Here is a 20,676-nt window from a genome sequence, read left to right as displayed (position 1 = left end):
CTGCATCAGAATACAAATTCTTAAGCTCCTACTTCAGATACTTGTCCTTTGGACTGGTGATCAAAACAATGAATATTATGATATAGCATCAACTAGTTGGTCCTAACTGTAATTAAGTGTTTACAATCTCTCTCATAAAAGATATAACCCAAAAATAAATAAAGTTATTTGGGACATGTAAAGCTGTTAACATCTCCAAGTGCCATTCTCTAGGAGGAAAAAAAAAAGAAAAATCTGTTTCCTTAAGTTTGACAGAAATATTAATCAAATGCATTGGAAAATCAGTTGCTCTACAAAAGCCCCTACTTCCTTCTTTTCATTTATATAAACTGGCAATAATTTCTCCTTCTCTTATTTTCTGTTAACTATCTTAAGCACATTACAAGGTTTAGCTATAATTACAGAGGATCTGGGTTCTATGAAAATTCTGTTAAACCATGTAATCGGGGGATTAAGGGTGGGGGGGGTGGAAAGTGCAAGGAGAAAAAGAAGATAACAGTGGTATTTTCTGAGGAATCCAGCCACTGATCAATCAGTTCCAACCTGGACATCAAGTAACACAAGAATCAGTAATAAATTTATAGAACACAAAGCAGAGATTTACTTATTATTGTTAGTTATCACTCCCCTTTCTATTTATTCTATTCTGTCTTCTCTTTTTTCCATTTCAAAGCCAGTTGGAAAGCATTTTGACCACCATTGCCTTTTCTTAATCACCTTCTAACCTGGTCCATTCTTTATCCCTTTCTTTCTTTACAATCTTGGTCAGTCGCATAACTTTTTTTTTTTTTTTTAATTGTGGGGAAAACATACATCATCTCAACAATTTCTTCAGGTACAGTTTGATAACACTGATTACATTCTTCAAGTTGTGCAAATATTCTCATTATCCTTTTTCAAATCATTCTACCACTACCACTGGCCTCCTAACTCAATGCCTCCCAGGCAAAAACTCCCCCTTTAAGCCTTTTCTCATACACAGTAACTGCTAACAATCTGATTTCTGTGTATTCTCTTACTTAATATAAATGGGATCAAATAATATCTGTCCTTTTGAGACAGACTTATTTCACCCAGCAAGATGTTTTCAAGGTTCATCCACGTAGCGGCATGCATCAGGACTTCATTTCTCTTTACGGCAAAGTAGTATTTCGTTGTGTGTATATCATAGAACTCTTATAGACTAATCTTCCTGGCCAAATTTTGTTTTGGGGAACTTCCACATGTGAAATGTGATGGAAAATTTAGAGAGTTATATTGTAGAAACAAAGAACTGTAAAACAACCCAGAGGATTTTTTTTTTTTTTTTACAAATGCATCATCAAAACTAAAACTAAATTCATGATCTATTTATCAAGGGTAGAGCCACTGTTCTTCCAGACATGTGGCCTTTGCCCTACCGTATGACTTCATCGCCAGTTGTTATAAATAATCTGAGAACATGTCTTCAATTCTTGTCCTCTGCAGTGTGAGGAGTTGCGACTGTGCTTTAGTAACGGCCAGAAGCGTGGCCAGTGAGTCCCATGGGCTAACTGAGCAAGCCAGGATGGCAGTTCCTTGAAAAATTTTACTAAAGAGAAATACCATGTTTGATTGAATCCTATCAATGTGATCGATAAGATCACTGAACATGGCTTTAATATTAGCAGACAGTTTTGTCATCATTGTAGACAGCTGCCTGTAATGGACAGTTATCAGGCACTTTATCACCTAGATGTCTTCACCCAAGTCCTCAGGCCAACTTCCTTCCAAGACCTCAGCCTTGCATTCGACTGATTTGATCTTGTGGACTCCTTCAACAGTAGCCTCAACCTCAATCTTCTCACCAGGGTCACCAATCTTGATTGATGTCTCCTGGCTGAGGTGAGTTTCTGGGAGTGGGTGGTGTGGTTTTTGCCAGCATTTCACTGATGGCAGTGGCTCAACAAAAATGTCACCTGGTGCTACAACGTCAAGGCTGTCAAGGGTATTTGCTTACTGCTCTTACATAGTGAATCCAGTATGGGTTCCTGCCAGGAGGATTTTGATACAGAGATAATCATCTGTCTTTTATTACTATCTCTTGTGCATCGTTCCAAATGCTCTGAATATTTCATACAACAGAAAACTGGGTATTATCTTTATGACAGTTTCTACAAAGCCCCTAGCTATTTAACTAGAATAGAATATTACTCCCTTAACATAATCTACTTTTTAAATTCCCACATGGTTATCTATGCTTAAAGCTTCAAGTGCTTTTCTGCTGTTTTGGCCCTTACTGGAAGAAGAAGCAGGGATGCCTCAATTAAAATGCCAAACTGCTTTTAAATAAAATGTGCTCGATAACAAAGAAAGAACAGGATAGCCGTAAGCATATTTTAGTCTTAACAAGGCATTACATGGCAATACGCCTTTTTATCTTTAATTTTTTTAACGCAGCCAGAATTATGGCAGTTTTTATTTACTGTCCAGCCATATTCCGGATATCTCCCATCAGCCACAAATACAGCCTCTGGATAAAAAGTTGAAGAAAATAATCAGTCAAAAGAAATTAAGACTTCTCTATGGAAAGACAAAAAAAAAATTTTTTTAATAGTATAGACAGCATTGTTTCTTTTATTACTATTCTATCTTATACAAACTGGACCAACTATAAAGCTCCACAAAGGACAGTCCAAAAATAGAGTAATTATAAATAAAATACTTTAAATCAAACAACTAAATTATAACAAATGAGTACTTTGGAATAGACTGGACTGAGTTCCTTAATGCTACTAAGAAGCAGAATCTCACTTTTTATAATTAAAGAACACAAAAAAATCATCTCTATTTTCCCCAGCTACATCCTCTTCAAAGATCTCGGCACTCTCTAAAGTCCATTTATGGAGTACTCCTGTACCAAATACAGCCCAATGCTAAAGCAACTGTTCTTCTCAAAGAAGAAAAGCTGATCCTAAACTTCATTTTCCATTGTTTGTGGGACCAAGAAAAAGCTGAACTCATCATAAAAAAGAACTTAACTAAAAACTTTAACAACAGACTCCAGGCTCATGCTTATCAGCCATCAAGGAGCCAAGCATAACCTGAAGGCATATAAAATGCCAAGTCTTTCAACTATCATAAAGATACAGCTAATGACTCATTTGTTTCCACTTGGTATTCCCAGGGAAATATAAGCAGATGATCATGAATTTGATTTGCAATATATTCTGACAATCTAGAGATCAGGGATTAGGCCTAAATGGGCATATTACTGGCCAAAAAAAAAATTAAATGTGGGACTTGAAAGTGTGAGAGTTATATGAGATAACATTTTTAGATGCGACCTTAGAGCTGATAAAGCCTCATGGGTCTAGCCCATCTGCCCATCAAAATCATCTTGGGATCTTCCAGAACCTAAAGATGCCGTAGGAGAATCTCTGGAGGTGAGGCCCAGAGGGCTGTTTAAAAAGCTCCCAGGTCGTTCTTTTTTTATTTGTAAAATATTATGGTGAAAAATATACACAACAAAACCTTCACCAATTCAATAGTTTTCACATGTACAATTCAGTAACACTGATTACATTCTTCATGTTGTACAACCTTTACTGATATCCTTTTTCAAATTTTTTCTACCACCATTCACATAAACTCAACGCCCCCTAAGTAAAACTACCCTTTTCCACTTCTCTCCCACCCCTGGTAAAAACTAATAATCTTTATATACATATTTGTTTATTTCATATAAGTGAGATTATACAGTATTCGTCCTTTAGCGACTGCCTTATTTCACTCAGCATGATGCTTCCTAGGTTTACACGTTATGGCATGCATCAAGACTTCATTTCTCTTTATGGCAGAGTAGTATTTCATTGTACATATATACCACATTTTGTTTATCCATTCATCTGTTGATAGACATTTAGGTTGTTGTTTCTACTTTTTGGCTCTAGTAAAAAATGCTACAATGGATATTGGTGTACCGGTTTCTGTTTGCTTTCCTGCTTTTCACTTCTTCTGAGTATATATTTAGGATTGGGATTGCTGGATCATATAGTAGCTCCATGTTCAATTTTTTGAGGAACTGCCAAACTGTTCCCCACTGTTCTATACCATTTTACATTTCCACCAGCAATGAATGAGGGTTCCGGTTTCTCCACAACCTCAACAACACTGACTGCTTTTTTTCCTTTTTTTTTGGTCATTGCCATTCTAGAGGGTATGAGGTGGTATTTCATTGTAGTTTTGATTTGCATCTCCCTAATGGCTAATGACCTTGAGCATCTTTTCATGTGCTCGTTGGCTATTTGGATATCCTCTTTGGTGAAATGTCTTTTCAAGTATCCCGCCCATTTTCTGACTGGATTGTTAATGAAAAGTTCCCAGGTAATTCCGATTCAGGTAAGGCGAAACCACTGAGCTACTCATTAACTTCTTCCAATGAGAACTGAATGTGTATCAAGGGGAGTTCTTTAAAATTATAACCTTTAATAGAATACCACAAAGAGCAAAATCATTTACCATAATTCCTAAGGATCTTTTGTTGAAGAAGCTCTGGAACACCAAATCTTTTGTTCATCTGAATGACAGCCAGATTTGGAAGTCAAACTCTATGCTTCCTTTCTATGTTCAATATGCAAATATTAATAGATCACCTCAGTATAATATTCAATGAATATGTATTGAGCATTCCTTTCCTAGGCATTCTTTCTAGGCACTGATACTAAAGAAGGATTAATAAAACTTGGTCCTTGTTCCCAAGGAGAATATAGTCTGGTAGAAGAGACAGACATGTAAGTAGATCAATCCAATTTAATAAATACTGAATTAGAGAAATGAGTAAAGGTCTATGGAATTAAAAAAAAAGATTGAGCAACCAAACTTATGCAGAATAAATAAACACAGCTTGGGTTACCATATAACTGGAAATGATAAACTATGGCCATATTAACTCAGCAACCTCTAGTACTGAGTATCATCTGTGGGACCAAGTATTAGTCCCACAGGCAAGTTAAGAGAAAAAAAAAAAAAAGACATTTAAGAAGGGGCATAGTGGGACTTTGCCAGGCACAAGCAGACTGGGAATTAAGAAGTGAATATATTTTAAGAGAGAAACCAAGTGCCAAAAAAACTGTTGCATTATGTATCCAATGAGATGAACCGCTAAATACCAATAATTACAGTTCTTTTTCAAGTGGTAATTTGTTTCCACTCAAAGAAAACTCCTGTGAAACTAACTTTGGAACTACAAGATATCTAGGTTCAATAAAGATTATAACTAAACCTTCTCTTGGATTAAAAAAAAAAAACTTTGGAACTACAAGATATCTAGGTTCAATAAAGATTATAATTAAACCTTCTCTTGGATTAGTACATCTAAATCCAAAGATTTAGATGTACTAAAGATTTTTTATGGATATCCCAAGCCTTTAAGAGCTCAGTGGAAGTGAGTCTTCCACAAGACAGGCTAGAAAAGTTGCTATGGTGAGACCTCCTACCGGTTCTTAAAAATTCTACCAAATAAGCTGGTGGGGAAGAAACGTTTCACAGTGACTCCTACAGGAAATCTCAGGTCCTAGAGTTAACAGTGAAGAAGCCTCTCATGCAGACACGTCCTTACAAAACATCCACATGGGCTGTACTGAGAAATAAACATTGAGGAAGGAATAAACACTAATCCTTAAGATGTCTGTTTAAACTCCATTTCTGTGGAGAAACTTTTCCTAACCTGGAATAACCTGTTATACACCATCTGATAGGACCATGAACTACGCACTTCATTTTAATCGCATTTACCACAGGTACATTCTGTATTTATTTGTGCAATTACTATCTGCTACGACCATTATATTGTAATCTCCCTGAGGACAGAAACTGTGTCGACTTTGCATACTATTATATATCCAGCACTGGCAAACCAAGTGGTGCGTAATAAGTGAGCAATAATTACTAAACACTTGAATGAATAAATGAGCAACATCTAATGAGCTCAGGGATGACCTATATTGCTTATACTCAAAATGTTCATTTGCCAAAGTAGAAAGCAACTAATAAAGTAGACCATTATGAAGTATCACTAAAACAAAATTTCAATACCTCCTATGTTTATTATTAGCAACTGAATAAAACAGATTTATTTTCTGCTTTAAGGTTTTATGGAAGCTCAGAAGCTTCACTGTTCTACTCTAATCTCTAAAAAATACCTGGCATTTTCAGCCACTGGTCCACACACAGTCTTGCTGCTTCTGTATCAGAATGTCCTCGGATAAATTCCAATTCTTGTAACCCATGAGCGTGCTGAAAATCAACTTTTTCCTAAAGATAGTAAAAAAAAAAAAAAAAGCTATTAATCTATGATTACTTTCCTGGTTTCCTTGAGAGAAAGATTTTGACATATGTGCGATCAGAAAATACTGACTATCCTTTATCCCTGGAACTCTACATTTAAAAAACTATCTCAGAGAATTAAGTCAAAATAAAGATTCATGTTCTAAGATGCTGATCTCAATGCTACCTGTATCAGCACAAGGTTCACTACAACTTACATCTCCAACAAGAGGCTACTGCTTATGTAAATCAGAGTGCACACATTTGATGAGAGTCATTAGAAAGACAAACTAAGACTTTTTTTTAATGATGTGTGAATATACTTTTCATATCAAGGCAAGCAAACTGTATAAAACAAATGGGGCCAAATATAAACAAAGAATAATTTCAATCTATATAAAAATATACCTGCAGAGGAAATAAAAAAATAGAAATATACTAAGTGATAATAATGTCTATCTCGGGAAACAGAATTATGAACAGTTAGTTTCATTTTTAAACTTTTATATACTTTTTTCAAATTTTCCATATATATAGTCTGGAAAGACTAACAAGTATTTGTTCAGTGAATAATATTAATAACAGACACACATATAACATTTAATAAGTGCCAGATAAAGTGCTGATATGCACTATGATTTTCCACAAAAAGAAGATACAGTATCCCAACTTAATAATTCAACAAATACTTTTTCCTCAAAAAGTCACCTACAGGACTACTGTTCTGAATAATACGCTACAGGAAATATAACATAAACAATATAGTTCAGTCAAAGTTAGTTTATCCAAATAAAGCAATAAGACAAGCCCTTGGTAAACTATATCCAAAGACATTTTCTTATATATAAAATCAAACCATTTCTCCAAGCTCCTGACAATAAAAACTCTTAATTTGAGATTAAATATTACTACATGCCAGTTAATAGCTTCCTTATTTTACCAATTTCCAGTTAAAAAAACAAAAACAGATTTTTAAAAATGTTCTTTGGCATTTCTTACAATAGAATTTGAACTCTGTGGCCATTAATAGTTGATGCTTAAAAAAATATTTGCTGGCTAAAATCATCTCAAAATTAGCCACTTTTTCCTTAGTCATAAAGCTACTTCTACAAACTTCAGGTTAGAACCCTTCCTGTAAGTCATCTTAACTCCTGGAATATCAATATGTAACACTGGTAGCTGGTCAACGGGCCAGCACAGTACGTGATTTCTGAAAAGGAAGTATCCAGGCAAGATTTTAATGAGTTTTTTTTTTTTTTTTCTTTAAAATGTCTCCATCACAAAAGAGAGACAAAACACTTTAATAATGAAGACACCAGGAATTTATAAAGTTAAGACCTAGAATAGTTAGAAGACATTCTCTACAATATCTATTTTTGACCCAGGGTTAGCATCTATTACAATCCCTGAAGAATTCTTTCTTGAATTTTATTATCTTCTTTTCTGCCTTTTTTGGTCATCTAGTTTAAAAAACAAGTTAGCCACAAAGGGAACTGTTATGGATTGAATTATGTCCTTCAAAAATGTGTGTCAACTTGGCTAGCCCATGATTCCCAGTATTGTGTGGCTGTCTACCATTTTGTGATCTGATGTAATTATCCCGTGTGTTGTAAATCCCAACCTCTATGATGTTAACAAGGCAGGATTATAGGCAGTTACATTAATGAGGCAGGACACAATCTACAGGATTAGGTTATATCTCGAGTCAATCTCTTTTGAGATATAAAAGAGAGAATCGAGCAGAGAGGAGGGGGACCTCATGCCACCAAGAAAGAAGCCCCAGGAGCAGAGTGAGTCCTTTGGACCCAGGGCCCTTGTGCTGAGAAGCTCCTTCACCAGGGGAAGATTCAGGGCCAAGGGCCTTCTTCCAGAGCCAACATAGACAGAAAGCCTTCATGGGGAACCAGAGCCCTGAATTCAGACTTCTCACCTCCAAAACTGTGAGACAGTAAATTTGTTTGTTAAAGCCATCCACTTGTGGTATTTCTGTTATAGCAATACTAGATAAACAGGACAAGAATCGAGTAAGAAAAAAAAAAAAAAATTACGAGTGGATAGCAAGCAAGGGGTTAAAGTATCTGTATCAGTCAGTTTCTCCCTTAGAAAAGAATGAAATTTAGGCAAATGTATTCTTTAAAATTGGTGAAGAAATGTAAATTTTCAAAATTTCAAAAAAAATTTCTCCACATCAAGGTAAAGTCAAAGAAATGTTCATACAAAGAATGAACATTTACAAAGGTGGAGTCTGAAACTACTATTGAGAAAAACTCTAGTTCAGAGAGACTACTAAGAGTCTGAGCTACATCACAAAAGCTTTAGCATCTATTTGGCCATTTGATAATGTCTGGAAAAAGACGCTAACTTGTTAGGAAACCTGGGAAAAGGAGGACAACTCGCAAACATCTCCTTTCTCAGAGATTTTCTCCATGACCTATAAACAAAACAAACACAGAACACAGTTTTGGGAAATAATATTCCTTAAAATTGAATAGTGTTTCTGGCAGGACAGAAATAACCTTAAAAAAAAAAAACTATGCAATAAGCATTTTAAACATACAATTAAAATACCATGTTCCAATTTAATTGGTACTGTATCATAAAGTCCCCAAATTAAAATACTTTTAAACTGAAAGATTAATTTCTTCTACACCAAATTAAACAAAAAAACAAAACAAGCCCATTGCCATCAAGTCAATTCTGACTCACAGCGACTCTACAAGAGTGAGTAGAACTGTCTCATAGGGTTTCCAAGGGGCAGCTGGTGGATTTAAACTGCCTACCTTTTGATTAACAGCTGTAGCTCTTAACTGCTGCGCCAGGCAGGGCCCTATACCAGGTTAAGAGACATTAAAAGAGTGGCTACAGAAATATAAAAATTACTTTATAAAAACTAATGGAACAAGAAATAAAAAAAAAAATATATTAAAACTATAAAACTGTAGTGCTTATCCCTGCCTGGGAGTTCTCCAACTCCATCCCTTCCCAGATTGAAGCCCAAAGCCCATCAAAGTTAAGTAATATGCTGAATTCCAAACAGCTGCTGACAGAACAATGATTTGAATTTTCATATTTAAACTCCTAATATGGAGCTTTTTATCTAATTCTACATTCTACTCCTAATAGTCATGTCAGTATTAAGGGAGTTCTTAAAGTAACTTCATTTGGGGCCTTCTAAAGCAAGTCAAGGAAAACATTTAATCACACAAGGTTCTAAATTAGGCTTCATTTTCCACAAAGCAGCTCTTCTACAACCCCTTCTACAGACAGGTAGTAGGTGACATTCTAACTTCAAATTGTTTAGTAACGAATTTAATCTGGAAACATGTGTTGAAGTTTCACAAAATGGCCTAGCTCTATTTGGCAGAAAATAACCTTTCAACAGTTTACACCTACAACCAAAAACCAAAACCAAACCCACTGCCATCGAGTCGATTCCAACTCATAGAGACCCTATAGAACAGAGTAGAATTGTCCCATAGAGTTTCTAAGGAGCACCTGGCGGATTCGAATTGCCAACCTTTTGGTTAGCAGCCACAGTGCTTAACCACTACGCCACCAGGGTTTCCACACCTACAAAGTCCCTAATAAATTCTTCTTACTCTTGTGATAAACTGGTTTTTATAACCAGAAGTCATTAATTGCTCATCTGCTTTGAGAAATTCCAAGATTTTTAACCCCCAGAAATAAAGCCCACTTAATTCTATTTTTTCTTATTTTGATATATATACGAAATATATATATTTCCTAAAGTAAATCCCACAAAGTAAAACTTGAGATGTAAAAGGCTGTTGTGAGTTACTACTAAACTGATGATCTACTTATGGTAAGTGATGAACTTGGATTCAATTATACATTCTTTGATTCATGGTTTCTCTTTACAAATGTATAGCAAATAAAAGGATTCTATATTAAAATACCAATTAAAATAGCCACATACCCGAAACGCTCTATTCTTCTCTTCTTTCTGCTGTTTCTCCTCTTCGACATGGCGGGCTAGACGAGCCAGAGTTAGGGCAACTTTATCTTGTTGATTTTCAATATAATCTTTATGCTTAACATGCTCCTATAATTGAAAGAACAATTTTCATTTCTTTCAACTAACAAAATTAATTTAGGACAACATATATCCATTTACCAAACAGCTGTACTAAAATAAATAAAGCAAAACATTTACTTCTATCATCAATTTTCTGAGAAGCCTTTTTGTATATTTTATATTTTATGTGATAGTTTGTAGCTTAGCCAATTTTCCAACAGCATCTTTGGTTTTCAAAATGTTAGATAAACTGCATGCTAAAACATCTGTCATCTTTACTCACTTTATAATCATTTGGACATCGAAAAACTTTTTGGTTGCTTTGCTCTGAGTCAATAAGTCAACAGGATAAGTCATCAAGCCATAAATCTACCCTCCAAAAGGCCTATTAGCACAACCACCTTTGGCTCCGGTTTTTCACCAATGCTAGAACAGTAGGTATTAAAAAGAAATTGTTGATTAAAAAGAATAGAGCTTTCCTGTCTCTTTTAGAAAGATTGAGTTACTAATTAAAATATCACTCCTTAGGCAAATCAGTCATATATGTACAATCCAAATTTAATCTAATGGGGGAAACAGTTGCATCAGTCAAGTCAAATAGCAGGAGTTATGTTCTGAAGGAACAGACAGAATTTACAAAGAAGTGAACATATATAAAAAGGCCAAATTGGTATTTCCAGTCTGTGGTTACACCTCTGCAGTAAAGAATGCTCACAGGACCGCTTTAGGCGGAAGTAGTTTCAGCTCACTTTCAGAACACTTGGACAACCTGCACCATCTATACCAGGTAGTAGGTGACATTCTAATTTCAAAATGGTATTTTACAAGCCACAGCACAATGCAGGAGCCCTGTGCCACAGTGGTTTCACCATTTGGCTGCTAAGGTCAGTAGTTTGAATTCACCAGTCGCTCCTTGGAAATCCTATGGGGCAATTCTACTGTGTCCTATCGCATCGCTATCAGTCGGGATCAACTTGATACAACAGTTTTTTGTTTTGTTTTGTTTTTTAGCACAATGAAGATGAAAAAGGAACATTCCCTTATTTAAAACGTATGCACTACTATGAGAATGAAATCTAGAGTAAATCCTAAAAAAAAAAAAAATTAATTTAAAGAAGTTAATAAGATTTTAAACATGGAACTAGAACATATTAACTTTCCTGACAAACAGAAATAACGTATTTTAGGTTTTAAGCTGTAGTAAAAACCAAAGCTTGGATGACCAAGTAAACTAAGACCATGTAAGTATAGGGGACAGGAGGTCAAGTATAAATTAGGGGTAACTTACAAAAAAAAAAAAAAGAATATCCAATTAATGAAATCAAAAATAGAAAAATACAGAGATCAACAAAACCAGAAGTTGATTCATTGAAAAGATCAATAAAATTGACAAACCTTTAGTTAGTGTGACAAAGAGAGAAGATGCAAATAACCAAGATAAAAAATGAAAGAGGAGACATTACAACTGACCCAACAAAAATAAAGAGAATTATGACAGAGTATTATTAACAACTATATGGCAATAAACTAGATAAAAACCCATTGCCATCAAATCAATTCCAACTCATAGCAACCCTATAGGACAGAGTAGAACTGCCCCGTAGAGTTTCCAAGGAATGCCTGGTGGATTCAAACTGCCAACCTTTTGGTTAGCAGCTGTACCTCTTAACCACTACGCCACCAGGGTTTCCAACTAACTGGATAATCTAGACGAAATGGACAAATTCTTAGAACACAACCTACCCAAACTGACTCAAGAGGAAATAGAAAACCTCAACAGACCTGTAACAAGTGAAGAGATTGAATCAGTGATCAAAAACCTCCCAAATAAAAAAAAAGTCCTGGACCAGACTGTTTCACTGGGGAATTCTACCAAATGTTTAAAGAACTGGCACCAATCCTGTTTAAACTCTTCCAAGAGATAGAGAAAGAAGGAATACTCCCTAACTCAGTCTATGAAACAAACATAACCCTGATATCAAAACCAGACAAAGACACCACAAGAAAAGAAAAATGCAGACCAATATCCCTCATGAATATAAACAAAAATTCTCAGCAAAATACTAGTGAACAGAATCCAACAGCATATTAGAAAAACCACACGCCATGACCAAGTAGGGTTCATTCAGGCATGCAAGGATATTTCAACATTAGAAAATCAATCAGCGTAATACACCACATCAATAGAACAAAGGAAAAGAACTACATGACCATCTCTATGAATGTAGAAAAAGCATCTGATAAAACTCAACACCCTTTCTTGATGAAAACTCTCAAGAGGACTGGAACAGAATGGAAGTTCTTCAATACAATTCAGGGCATATACAGAAAACCAACAGCCAACATTATACTTACTGGAGAAACACTGAGAGCTTTTCTACTGAAATCGAGAACAAGACAAGGGTACCTGCTCTCAACACTTCTATTCAATACTGTATTATAAGTCTACCCAGAGTAATATGATAAAAAAATAAAAAGTATCTAGATTAGAAAAGTAGTAAAAGTATTTCTATTCATGATGGCATGATCCTACTGTATAGGGAAAATTCCGAAGAATCCACAAAAAAGTTTCCAGAGTTAACAGAGGAATCTAGCAAAGTTGCAGGGTATAAGGGAGTCAACAAACAAAAATCAGTTGGGTTTCTATGCACCAGCAATGAAAAATCTGAAAGACAAATTAGGGAAATGATTCCATTTACAATAGTTTCTAAAAGAATAAAATACCTAGGAATAAACTGAACCAGGAATGTGAAAGCTTTATATGATGAAAATTACAAAACACTGTTGAAAGAGCTTAAAGAAGAGTTAAATAAATGGAAATATGTACATGTTCCTAGATTAGAAGACTTAATATTGTTAAGATGTCAACACTACCCAAAGTGATCTGTAGATTCATCACAATCCCAATCAAAATTCCAATAGCCTGCTTTATAGAAATGGAAAAACCAATTCTCAATTTTGTATGGAATAGCAACCGGTCTCAAATAGCTACAGCAATGTTGAAAGAGAAGAACAAAATAAGGATTCACACTTCCTGGTCCTAAAATATATCATACAGCCACAGTAATCAAAACAGCCTGATACTGGTATAACAACAGACACATAGACCAATGGAATGGAACTGGGAGTCCAGAAATAAACCCACACATCTACGGTCAGTTGATTTTTGAAAAGGGTGTTAAGTTTATTTGATAGGGAAAGAGTCTCTTCAATTACTGGTGTTGGTGACTTGAAGAATGTAATCAGTATCACTGAACTGTATATGTAAGAACTGTTAATTGCGGATGTTTTGTAGTGTATACACTCAAAAACAAATAAATGGTGTTGGGAAAACTGCATTTGTACATGCAGCAAAATGAAACAGGATACACGCCTCATAACACACACAAAAACAAATTCAAAATGGATTAAAGATCTAAATGTGAAAACTAAAACCATAATATTCTTAGAAGAAAATGCAGTAGCAAGGCTGTCAGGCCTAGCTTTTAACAATAGGTTATTTAATAACAAAAGCACTAACAGCAAAAGACAAAATAAATAAATGAGACCCCTTAAAATTATAAGTTTTGCTCATCAAAACAATTTACAAAAAAAATAAAAAGACAAGATACCAAATGGGAGACTATCTTTGGAAACAATACATCCAATGAGAATCTAATAACCAAGATATATATAAAACTTCAACAACAACCACCCAATTGAAAAATGGGCAAAGAACCTGAATACACATTTCAACACAGAGAACATTCAAACAGCCACCAAACACATGAAAAGACGCTCAATGTAATTAGCCAACAGAGATGAAAATCAAAACCAAAATAAGATACCTTTTCACTCCAACAAGGATGGCTAAGATTAAAAAATAAACAAATAAATAAATGTCAGTGAAGATGTGGGTAAATTACAAATTCTCATCCACTGCTGGTGGGAATGCAAAATGGTACAGCCGTTGTGGAAAACAATAAAGTGGTTCCTCAAAAAAACTAAAAACAGAACTAACATACGATGCAGCAATTCCACTCCTACATATATATCCAAGAGACTGAAAGCAGAGACACAGACACTTGTACACCAATGTTCACTGCAGCACTATTCACAACAGCCAAAAGGTGGAAACAACCTAAATGCCTATCAATGAATGAATGGATAAACAAAATGTAGTACATACACAATGGAATATTACTCAGCCAGTAAGAGAACTGAAGTTTTAATATATGCTACAACACGGATGGAGTTTGAAAACATAATGCTTAGTGAAATAAGTCAATTGCAAAAGAAAAAATACTGAATGACCTTACTTATATAAAAAAAACAAGAAGATAGGCGGGACCAAGATGGCTGACTACAAAGAACCCAGTGCTGTCTAGTCAATTCTGACTCGTAAGCTTCCGCTTATCCCTACTGAAACAAAGACTAGAAAAAAACAAGCGAATGGATTACATACAGGACAATCTACGAACCCTGACCATCAAACACAGAACTAAGGAGCTGACCTAAGTGACTGGGGAGCAAAAAGCCACACGCTGAACCAGCGACCACTTCCAGAGCCAATGTGCCATGCCGCAGCCTTGAGCCCTCGCGGTTCCCTGGTGCCAGAGTGGTGGGGCTGATTGTGGTTTACTGAGACGGGGCAAGCACAGACACAGGCCTAACCCTCGGCACAAACCTCGGAGGGGACCCAGCCAGTACACACAGGCTGAACACTGACACAGCTGACAGGCAAATGAAAAACCACGGTGTTAAGCAGCAACTGGTTTTAGAGCCTGGAGCGCAGCGTCCCAGACAGGAAACCTTGGCCCTGGGCTTTGGACTAAGCGTGGAGGAGCTAATTGCAGCTTCCTCAGACAGCACAAGCACGGGACGCAGCCCTAAACCTCTGGGGCAGTCTCAGCGGGGAACCAGCCAGCGCATGCAAGCTACACACCCCTCTGGAATCTCAGAAAAAACAGTCCTCACCAAACAGGGTAAGTAACTTTGTCTATCTTGTAGTGCTACTCTCTGCTATCTGATCCCTCCCCTCCCTGCCCCAGCCAGCTTCATTAACATTGGAATTCCCTGGGCCAGAGAGTGAAGTGCACTGTTGGGATTTTTTTCTTCTTCTTCTTCTTTCTTTTCTAACCCGTTCTCCTGGCCTGAGAAAATCAGCATTGAACAATCAAAAAGAAAAATCCTTCCCTGACTTCCCTAAGATGGAATAACAATACAGAACCAGCTCCATCCAGGAATAAGAGACACACAGTCTTTGGCTTTCATCCCTACAGGTAACCAGGTGGCTATTATAATGCAAAGGCAATTCTGTCAGAGATCTGACTGTAAGTGTTTTAGCTGAGCAGTGAAAAGACAAGTTTTGGAGGTCAGATACCTCTCTACCTATTAAACAGAGCCATCACTGATCCACACCAGGGAACCGAGGGCTGAGGCTCCACCCACACCACCAAGCCACCTGCTAAAGGGGACTGAGGATAGTGACACCTACCAATCTATACAGGTACAAGCATTGGATGCCTAAGGTACAGTTGCAGAGTCCACACACCTGAGCACTCTAGAGAATAGAACTACTCCTACCTCACTGACACTTGGGGGAAGGCTGTCAGCATCACACCCTCCTCAGAGTGTGGCCCCCTGCTGCTACTAGAAACTGGCGCATACAACCATCACCACTACTCCTCTAAGTTAATAGGTGAGAGCCTATACCACACACTAGGTGACCCTGAGGACTAGGACACCTGAGCTGATTCTATTAAAGAACAGTGAATGGACTCATAGGCTTATACACCTGGTAACAGCTCAGACCAGCTGGTAACAGGACATAAGTGATTCAAAATCTACAGCAATCAAGATAGCACAATCTAGTAGCCCATCTGGGTATATTGTAACAAAACAAAACGAGAAGGTAAGACTCAGTGAGCAAATATAAAAGAAAACATTACAATATCTTATAGATGGCTTGGGGACATCAGTCGATATCAAATCACATAAAGAAGCACACCATGATTGCTTCTACAAACCCCCAAATCAAAGAATCAAAATCATTTCCAGATGTAGATACATTCCTGGAATTACCAGATGTAGAATATAAAAAACTAATATGCAGAATGCTTCAAGACATCAGGGATGACCTCAGAAATAAAATAAGGCTATCTACAGAAAAAGCCAAGGAACATACTGATAAAGCAGTTGAAGAAATCAGAAAGATTATTCAAGAACATAGTGAAAAAATTAATAAGCTGCAAGAATCTATACAGAGACAAGATTCAGAAATCCAAAAGATTAACTAAAATTACAGAATTAAACAACCCAATAGGAAGTCAGAGGAGCAGAATCGAGGAATTGGAATGCAGAGTGGGGGAACTGGAGGATAAGGAAATTGACACCAATATAGTTGAAGAAAAATCACATAAAAGAACTTAAAAAGATGAAGAAACCCTAAGAATCATGTGGGACTCTATCAAGAAGAATAACTTGCATGTGATTGGAGTTCCAGAACAGGGAGGGATAACAGAAAATACAGAGAAAACAGTTGAAGATCTGTTGACAGAAAACTTCGCTGACATCATGAAAGATGAAAAGATATCTATCCAAGATGCTCATTGAAACCCATACAAGACAGACCCCAAAAGAAAATCACCAAGACATATTATCATCAAACTTGCCAAAACCAAAGACAAAGAGAAAATTTTAAAAGCAGCCAAGGATAAATGAAGTCACCTACAAAGAAGAATCAATAAGAATAAGTTCGGACTACTCAGGAGAAACCATGCAAGCAAGAAGGCAATGGGATGACATATACACAGCACTGAAAAAGAAAAACTGCCAGCCAAGAATCATATATCCAGCAAAACTCTCTCTCAAATATGAAGGTGAAATTAAGACATTTACAGATAAACACAAGCTTACAGAATTTGCAAAAACCAAACCAAAACTGCAAGAATTACTAAAGGAAATTCTTTGGTCAGAAAATCAACAGTACCACATACCAACACAAGATCACAAAACAAAACATCCTGATATCAACTCAGATAGGGAAATCACAAAAACAAAATAAGATGAATTTTTTTTAAAAAATTGCTCAAAACAGAGAATTACTGATGTTATTATCTAAAACATTACAATAGTCAAAAAAGAGGGACTAAACACAGGAGGCATAGATCTTACATATGGAGAGGAAACCAGGGCAATATACGACAATACAAGTTAGGTTTCTACTTAGTTAAATAGGGGTAAATATTAAGGTAACCACAAAGAGGTCTAAAAATTCCATATTTCAAAATAAAAACCAAGAAAAATATAATGACTCAGCAAAAACTAATTCAACTACTATGAAAAGGAGGCACACACATTCTACAAAGAAAAACTTCTCAGCACAAAAAAGTGGAAAAATGAAATTGTCAACAACACACACAAAAAGGCATCAAAATGACAGCACTAAACTCATACTTATCTATAATTACACTGAATGGAAATGGACTAAATGCACCAATAAAGAGACAGAGAGTTGCAGGCTGATTAAAAAAACACGATTCATCTATATGCTGCCTACAAGAGACATACCTTAGACTTAGAGATACAAATAAACTAAAACTCAAAGGATGGAAAAAAATATATCAAGCAAACAACAATCAAAAAAGAGCAGGAGTGGCAATATTAATTTCTGACAAAATAGGCTTTAAAGTTAAATCCACCACAAAGGATAAAGAAGGACACTACATAATGATTAAAGGAACAGTTTACCAGGAAGATATAACCATATTAAATATTTATACACCCAATGATAGGGCTGCAAGATTGATAAAACAAACCTTAACAGAACTGAAAAGTGAGACAGACACCTCCACAATTCTAGTAGGAGACTTCAACACGCTACTTTCGGTGAAGGATAGGACACCCAGAAAGAAGCTCAGTAGAAACACAAAAGATCTAATTGCTACCATCAACCAACTTAACCTCGTAGACTTATACAGAACACTCATCCAACAGCTGCAAACTATACTTTCTTTTCTAGTGCACATGAAACATTCTCTAGAATAAATCACATATCAGGTCATAAAATGAGCCTTTGCAGAATACAAAACATCGAAATATTACAAAGCATCTTCTCAGACCATAACGCCGTAAAAGTAGAAATCAATAACAGAAAAACCAGGGAAAAGAAATCAAATACTTGGAAACTGAACAATACCCTGCTCAAAAAAGACTGGGTTATAGAAGATATTAAGGAGGGAATAAAGAAATTCATAGACTTCAACGAGACTCAAAACACTTCCTATCAAAACCTTTGGGACACAGTGAAAGCAGTCCTCAGAGGTCAATTTATATCAATAAATGCACACATACATAAAGAAGAAAGAGCCAAAAATCAAAGAACTGTCCCTACAACTTGAACAAATAGAAAGAGAACAACAAAAGAAACCGTCAGGCACCAAAAGAAAGCAAATAATAAAAATTAGAGCAGAAACAAATGAATTAAAAAACAGAAAAACAATTGGAAGAGTTACCAAGACCAAAAGCTGGTTCTTTGGAAAAATTAACAAAATTGTTAAACTATTGGCCAGGCTAACTAAAGAAACACAGAAAAAGAAAAAAATAACCCAGCTAAGAAATGAGACGGGCCATATCACAAAAGACCCAACTGAATTAAAAGAATCATATCAGATTACCACAAAAAATTGTACTCTAACAAATTTGAAAACCTAGAAGAAATGGACGAATTCCTAGAAAAACACTACCTACCTAAACTAACACAATCAGAAGTAGAACTAAATAGACTCATAACAAAAAAAAAAGAGATTGAAAAGGTAATCAAAAATTCCCAACAAAAAAAACCCTGGCCCTGACAGCTTCACTGTAGAGTTCTACCAAACTTTCAGAGAAGAGTTAACACCACTGCCACTGAAGGTATTTCAAAGCATAGAAAAGGACAAAATACAACCTAACTCATTCTATGAAGCCAGCATATCCTTGATACCAAAACCAGCCAAAGAAAACACAAAAAAAGAAAATTACAGACCTATATTCCTCATGAACACAGACGCAAAAATCCTCAACAAAATTCTAGCCCAATAGAATTCAACAACATATCAAAAAAATAATCCACCATGACCAAGTGTGATTTATACCAGGTATGCAAGGATGGTTCAACATTAGAAAAACAACTAATGTAATCCACCACATAAATAAAGCAAAAGAATCACATGATTTTATCAATTGAGGGAGAAACCGAATTTGACAAAGTCCAACACCCATTCATGATAAAAACTCTCAACAAAATAGGCACAGAAGGATCCAAATTCCAATGACATTTTTTAATGTGATGGAGAAACAAATCACCAACTTCATATAGAAGGGAAAGAAGCCCTGGATAAGTAAAGCATTACTGAAAAAGAAGAAGAAAGTGGGAGGCCTCACTCTACCTGATTTTAGAACATATTATACAGCCACAGTAGTCACAACAGCCTGGTACTGGTACAATAACAGGCACATAGACCAATGGAACAGAATTAAGACTCCAGATATAAATCCATCCACATATGAGCAGCTGATATTTGACAAAGGCCCAGTGTCAGTTAATTGGGGAAAAGATAGTCTTTTTAACAAATGGTGCTGGCATAAGTGGATATCCATTTACAAAAAAATGAAACAGGACCCATACCTCACACCATGCACAAAAACTAACTCCAAGTGGATCAAAGACCTAAACATGAAGACTAAAACGATAAAGATCATGGAAGAAAAAATAGGGACAACGTTAGGAGCCCTAAAACATGGCATAAACAGAATACAAAATGTTACCAAAAATGCCGAAGAGAAACCAGATAACTGGGAGCTCCTAAAAATCAACCACCGGTTAAGTGCTACGGCTGCTAACCAAAAGGTTGACAGTTCGAATCTACCAGTTGCTCCTTGGAAACTCTATGAGACAGTTCTACTCTGTCCCATAGGGTCGCTATGACTCAGAATCGACTCGACAGCAGTGGCTTTGCTCATCTAAAGACTTCAACAAAAGAGTAAAGACCACCTACGGACCGGGAAAATTTTTTCAGCTACGACATCTCCGACCAGCACCTGATCTCTAAAATCTACATGACTCTGCTAAAACTCAACCACGAAAAGACACACAACCCAATTTAAAAAATGGGCAAAGGATATGAACCGGCACTTCACTAAAGAAGACATTCAGGCGGCTAACAGATACATGAGGAAATGCTCTCGATCATTAGCCATTAGAGAAATGCAAATCAAAACTACAATGACATTCCATCTCACTCCAACAAGGCTGGCATTAATCCAAAAAACACAAAATAATAAATGTTGGAGAGGATGTGGAGAGACTGGAACACTTATACACTGCTGGTGGG

The 20,676-nt window shown here is 36.1% G+C and overlaps 1 protein-coding gene across 5 annotated transcripts in view; it reads right to left on the bottom strand.

Annotated features, from left to right (window-relative positions):
• The window catches only part of ZNF451 (zinc finger protein 451), a 126,885-nt gene that overhangs the window by 70,937 nt on the left and 35,272 nt on the right, over nt 1-20,676 (bottom strand). For all 5 annotated transcript variants that reach the window (XM_049894840.1, XM_049894831.1, XM_049894850.1 and 2 more), the window contains exons 4-5: nt 10,223-10,348; nt 6,162-6,273 (exon numbers count right to left, since the gene is read on the bottom strand). In XM_049894840.1, the coding sequence (XP_049750797.1) occupies nt 6,162-6,273; nt 10,223-10,348 (238 nt within the window). The remainder of the gene's footprint in view (nt 1-6,161; nt 6,274-10,222; nt 10,349-20,676) is intronic.

Source organism: Elephas maximus, chromosome 1 (genome assembly GCF_024166365.1).
Source record: "Elephas maximus indicus isolate mEleMax1 chromosome 1, mEleMax1 primary haplotype, whole genome shotgun sequence".
Taxonomy (NCBI): domain Eukaryota; kingdom Metazoa; phylum Chordata; class Mammalia; order Proboscidea; family Elephantidae; genus Elephas; species Elephas maximus.
Note: the sequence above shows the minus strand (reverse complement) of the source record. Positions and strands in the feature narration are given on the sequence as shown.